Genomic DNA, 6,317 nt, shown 5'->3' with positions numbered 1-6,317 from the left:
TCTTGTTGTTCCAGGGGAGCCCTGTTGGTGAATGTTTTCAGTGGTGCCTCTATTCCTTTTAGGCCTATAAACAAACCAACCAGGACACGTTTTAGTGGCCTAATAGTGCGTGCTGCTTGCTCAACCGCAGTAAGGGCTCAGGAGCTATTGACAAAAGTCTAAAATGCTCTGTTCTGTTTATGTTCAAAGTGAATGAACATCTTAAATAAGCAGGCTACATGTAAGTAAACAGTTGCGCAAGAGTGGAGACTCGCATAGGGTTTTTCTGTATTTGGAACCAGAGCTCTAATTGCTCTGAGGAGCAGATAGGATTACTGAATGATTCTGCGTTTCGCGGCAGGCTGACATAACGCAATCAAACAATTTTACAACATCCAGAGTCTCGCTTTCACTTATAAAGCAACCCGCTATATGCACAGTGAGAGAGAGAGAGAGAATATGCACAGAGAGAGAGAGAGAGAGAGAGAGAGAGAGAGAGAGAGAGAGAGCGTAATGGTAGAAATTACCCTTATAGACATCTGTAAAGTATTATATATGCAACTTCAGGTAGCTCAGAAAAACATGTTGCACACATTACAACGAAAATTACATTTCCACAACTTTAGAAAAAGCCAAATAAACAACCAAAAGACATGGGTTCGTTTGCAAGGGACTATGAATGACCAAGCCGTCCCTGATGTAGACCGACTTTATTATGAAGGTCTAGGTGAGAGACAGAAATATTCAAACGTATATGTTTTAAAGGAGGATGTAAACATGGTGAGCTTGGGTGATGAAATACTCCTAAATGATATGACCATTTTGACCACTGCTTTTATCTCCAGCGCTGTCATTACAAAAAAAAGCTATCCTCCTCAACGGTTGCAGTGCAACTGTTTCAACCGTTTCTTGAGTTCCAGATGTCCCCCAGAAAAAGGTACACGTTGTAATATACGTTCCTGGGCTGCTGTCTCCCCCTATGGGCATGTACATTTTTAACCAGTAGAATAATAATTGGTTTGGTATGGATCGAATAAACATTATTATATGTCTTAGTAACTTATCTGCCGTGGCCTTTGTTTGCCGTACAGAAAATAGCCTAGGGCAGGGTCACTACATGAAAAGTATGACTTTCGACATGGGATTTCGCATGCACACAATTTCAGTTATAATGGACAAATTATTGGTAGGCCTATTTGCATGATTTTATCCTCAATGTTTTTTTCGTCCACTATTTGCTTTTTATTTTCAGTTTTCACTGGTTGAACTTTGAAGGTGCGAGTAAAAAAACGTGAATAGCCTAGTCTATGATTAAGAATATAAACACACCTTTGTAAACCAAAATCTATTTCAGTACGTGAATTAGTATACCTATATCAATATTGTACACAAAATACATGAATGTCTACGCATAGGCTGTGTGTGTGGAGGGGAGGGGAGGGGAGGGATCAAATTCCTTCAGTTCGTCATGCTCAGTCGGTCGACCAATCATATTCGGGTTTTCTCGGGCATTCTGTAGCGGCACAGTAACTCACTTATAAAGTCCGCTTGCAAAGGATTTCAGTTCAAAGCACGCACACGTTCTGGGGATACTATTTGACTGGATCACTTTCTCTTTTTACCTGAAAAAGTTACAGCAAATCATCAGCTGTTGCTCGAGTGTGGAGACGCCTGCAAACAAGACAAGGTTATTATACAATCTTTCAGAAAGACATATGCATAAAGACATTATCTCTCCAAACGGCTTTGTGCAGTTGACAGCTTCTTTGCAGGAGCAAAGAGCGTCTACTGTTACTTTTTCTCCACTTTTGGACATTTGAAAGACTTTGGTCGTACTTTCATATTTCGTGCGTATTTGTGAGACACATTTTTTCGTATGAATCTACTCGACCCCTTCCTGAAAATGACAGACGAACAAGACAAATGTCTCTCAGACGCACCGAGTCCAAGTATGTCCGAGGACTCTGTGGGATCCCCATGTCCGTCCGGCTCTGGCTCCGACACCGAGAACACCAGACCGTCAGAGAACGGACTGCTGATGGGTCCGGATGGCCCCCTCGTGGAGTTCAAGAAGGACGACGATGACAAGTTCCCTATATGCATCCGCGACGCGGTATCCCAGGTCCTGAAGGGCTACGACTGGACCCTGGTGCCAATGCCAGTCCGTGTGAATGGATCTAGTAAGAACAAGCCCCACGTCAAGAGACCGATGAACGCGTTTATGGTTTGGGCGCAAGCTGCCCGGAGAAAGCTGGCTGATCAGTACCCGCATCTCCATAACGCTGAGCTGAGCAAAACTCTGGGGAAACTGTGGAGGTGAGTCTCAGTCCTCTCTGTCATTACTTCCACATTTTTATTTCGCGTGGCAACGCGTTTGTGGTCTTATTACTGAAACAAGTTTCTACTCCATTCTACTTGTACCCATGCATGTTACGCACGCATATGAACTCGATACTGTGATCTTGCGTCATTTAGCCTTTGAAATAAAAAGGTATACTATGCCTCATTAAAATAGGAAACTGTTTTGCTGTCAATTGAATATTTTATTTACTCATGTATCCATTTGCCTTTTACGCACAGGCTACTCAATGAGGGAGAGAAGCGTCCGTTCGTGGAGGAGGCAGAGCGATTGAGGGTACAGCACAAGAAAGACCATCCTGACTACAAGTACCAGCCCCGGCGGAGGAAGTCCATGAAGAACGGACATAGCGAGTCTGATGACGGCAGCGAGCAGACGCACATATCACCAGGCGCGATCTTCAAGGTGCTCCAGCAAGCAGACTCTCCAGCCTCTAGCATGGGAGAGATGCACTCCCCCGGAGAACACTCTGGTAAGAAGAGAGATAATGCTTAGTGCCTATTGCAGTCAATCAATCAAATGTATTTATAAAACCCTTTTTACATCAGCAGATGTCACAAAGTGCTATACAGAAACCCAGCCTAAAATCTCATACAGCAAGCAATGCATTCAGCATGTGTTCGTCAATGTATACACATATTTGACACGTTTACTGCTGCTAGACTTTTTATAACAATACATGTGTATGAAAGTAGATTATGTGAACAGCTTTAGACTAATACTATCAGATATGTTCTCTGTGAGTTGAACTTAATATCTAGATTAATTTGACCACTTGCAAAGCTCTTATGTTTTCCTATTCAAAGAAATCCACGGGTCTGCTCTTGCTCTGAGACTTGCATCACAGAAAGCCTATATGTATTCTATATGTAACCCATTCTCTCTCTCGCTCTCTTAGGCCAGTCCCAAGGGCCCCCCACCCCTCCTACCACCCCTCCTACCAAGACGGACATCCAGGTGGGCAAGGTGGACCTGAAGCGGGAGGGTCGGCCCTTACATGAAGGCACGGGTCGCCAGCTCAACATCGACTTCGGGGATGTGGACATCGGCGAGCTGAGCAGCGACGTCATCTCCCACATCGAGACCTTCGATGTCAACGAGTTCGACCAGTACCTGCCCCCCAACGGTCATCCGGGTGCTCCTGGCGCTGTCACTGGCCAGGTCTCCTACACCGGTACCTATGGCATCAGCAGCTCCGCAGTCAGCCAGGCAGCAGGGGGCGCCACAGGGCACAGCTGGATGACCAAGAGCCAGCAGCAGCAGCACTCCCTGACCACGCTGGGTAGTGGAGGGGAGCAGGGCCAGAACCAGAGGACACCCACACACATCAAGACAGAGCAGCTGAGCCCCAGCCACTACAACGATCAGCAGAGCTCCTCCCCTCCGCAGCACGTCACCTACGGCTCCTTCAACCTGCAGCACTTCAGCTCGTCCTCCTACCCCTCCATCACCCGGGGCCAGTATGACTTTTCTGACCACCAGGGCGGCACCAACTCCTACTATAGCCACGCAGCTGGGAGCCAGGGCTCAGGGCTGTACTCCTTCAGCAGCTACATGAGCCCCAGCCAGAGGCCCATGTACACCCCCATCGCAGACCCAACTGGGGTGCCCTCCGTGCCCCAGACCCACAGTCCCCAGCATCACTGGGACCAGCAACCAGTGTACACACAGCTCTCCCGGCCCTGAGGATACAATCATCTACACGAACATACACTTATATAGACTGTTAGGCATGCCCATTTTGCAGAGGGAGACTTTGTCACAACATTCCAACATTAGCTCCCAGCAAACTGACACTTGAATTTACAACAGAGGAAGAACACGACAGAGTAGGTGAAGGAGAGCTGGACTTGTAGGAACTGAAACTAGATCAGAATAGCTCACAACTGGCCTTTTAAATTTGTTTTGAGGAAATATATTTTTTAGCAAGAACAGAAAAAAAGCATTGAGAAATCCTCTGTGAGGACTTATTAAATTGTTGATATTTTTAATAGGTACTGTGTATGTTTTCTTACCTTTTTTACTCTGGCAGTTTGTTTTTTGAATATTTTTGTAGAGAAAAGCTTTATTTGTATCCAGTTGAGCAGGAAACCACTCACAGTAGTGCAGTTATCTATTCTATGGCTTCAATTCTCTGGTGGAATTTTGTACAGGCAGTAAATCTCTATCCTTTTTTGGTTGTGTATGTTTCCTGCAGTGCATTGTGCTTACAGTATGTTCTGTGCCATTCAAGAAAATAAATTACATTTTGTATTTGTGCAGTTTAGGGTTTCTCCATCAATGATTTCTCATGATTATAACACGTTCTTAGATGTAAGAGGCACATGCTGTGAATGACAACAAAATAAGTTGACGTTATCGTTTTGTGCAGGAGATTCCAGCCTTTTGCACCATTAGTGCCTAGTATATCAGAGGTTGGGTGAAAGGGTGTGTGTGGGTGTGTTACAGCATATATTATAGAAGAGAGAAGCCACAGCTGAGATTATACTTACCGTCTGACAACATGTGTTTGACAGCCACAGGAAGTGCCCTTTGACCTTTCGGGTGTCTCCTGCAGTCCATCACCACACCAGTGTCATTTTACAGCCCGCCTGCCTGCCTGCCCCCACCCCCTCTCAGTCTTAACCCTTTAATTTATTTTTTAAATTAATTATTATTTTGCATTTTATTCTTTATTTGATACTTTATACAACAAATTAATTTGTCTTAAAAATAAGTTATCTTCTGGATATTAAATGTCATATAAACCGGTCTTTTTAGCCGAGTGGGTACTTTAAAAATGGTACAAACTGTAATCACGTTTTATTTATCGTATGTAAAATCTTTTTATCTTAAATGTTTTATTTGTCATTTTTTGCTATCTAGTTGTGTACGGATTATTGTTCATTGTGAATTTCTTGAGTTTGGATTCTAAACTATGGCTGAAAGAACTGGAAATACGTTTTTTTCTTATATGGACAAAGTTTTGCAGTTAATTTCTTTTATGCTGTGGCTGATATGCTTTATTAGAGGTACGTACCAGCATTCCTGTGTTCTCTGAGGAACAGTTTTTTCTATGTCCTACCACATACTATCTCAGTAATGATGTTTCTTTCTGATACGTCTGAACAATTCGTTTTCTTCAGCTATCTTAACATGTTACTGTACTTTCTTAAAAATAAGCTTACCTTTTGTATTGTATTTGCAATAAAAGAGAAAATACTTTAGAAACAAAATGGTTGTTGATATTTTATTACACATAACATTAACTACTTATTAAATGGGGTGGGGGAACAAGGACTCTCTAGTTAAATTCATAACATTTATACCAACCAGGGGTGCAACTTTCACTGGGGACGGGGGTGGACATGTCCCCTCCACATTCTGAAATTGCATTTTTGTCCCCCCCCAGTTTTATCATTGGAATGTGATACAAAACAAGGCAAGGGTGTGCTTTAGGACCATGCGGACGCCTCCGAGAGGTCGGGTAGGCTGTTTGGAGTGTTTATCCGACTGGATAAAATAATAATAAAAATATACATATATATTATGTCCCCCTCACTTCTAAAACTAAAGTTGTGCCCCTGATACCAACCCAATATCAACATCATTGTTTTAGTGTTCAGTCATGTTGAGACAGAGAGGTAGACAGAAAGAGTTAAAGATAAAGAGCCTGAGAGAAGGCGGTTCTCTCAGAAGCCTTGTTTTTCTCATTTATTTTCTGATGCTTTCTCTTCTGTCAGCTGGAGCAGCAGGGGGTCCCTCCTCCCTCCAGTCTGCATGTTGTAAGACTCTAGATCTTTGCTGGGGGAGGCTACTTGGCAGAAAATCAGTAAAACCGTGAAAAAAAGTTCAAATTTAAAGCAGGGGACTTTGCGTCCCTTCCAGCAAAGCTCTCTTTAAAGATATTCAGTGCTGCCATCCTTTAAAGGTCAACTCAAGGAAATATTGACTAGCTTCACCACACCAGGGGATCAATTGCCATTTTCCTATTCTCTAC

The 6,317-nt window shown here is 43.5% G+C and overlaps 1 protein-coding gene across 1 annotated transcript; it reads left to right on the top strand.

The window, feature by feature from the left end:
* The first annotated feature begins 1,537 nt into the window (after positions 1–1,537).
* On the top strand, positions 1,538–5,552 carry LOC121539819 (transcription factor Sox-9-B-like). The gene is made up of 3 exons (XM_041848503.2): positions 1,538–2,295; positions 2,560–2,810; positions 3,237–5,552. The coding sequence occupies exons 1-3, from the start codon at positions 1,856–1,858 to the stop codon at positions 4,022–4,024; spliced, it is 1,479 nt and encodes a 492-aa protein (XP_041704437.2). The 5' UTR covers positions 1,538–1,855; the 3' UTR covers positions 4,025–5,552.
* The last annotated feature ends 765 nt before the right edge of the window (positions 5,553–6,317 follow it).

Source organism: Coregonus clupeaformis, chromosome 1 (assembly GCF_020615455.1).
Source record: "Coregonus clupeaformis isolate EN_2021a chromosome 1, ASM2061545v1, whole genome shotgun sequence".
Lineage (NCBI taxonomy): Eukaryota > Metazoa > Chordata > Actinopteri > Salmoniformes > Salmonidae > Coregonus > Coregonus clupeaformis.
Note: the sequence above shows the minus strand (reverse complement) of the source record. Positions and strands in the feature narration are given on the sequence as shown.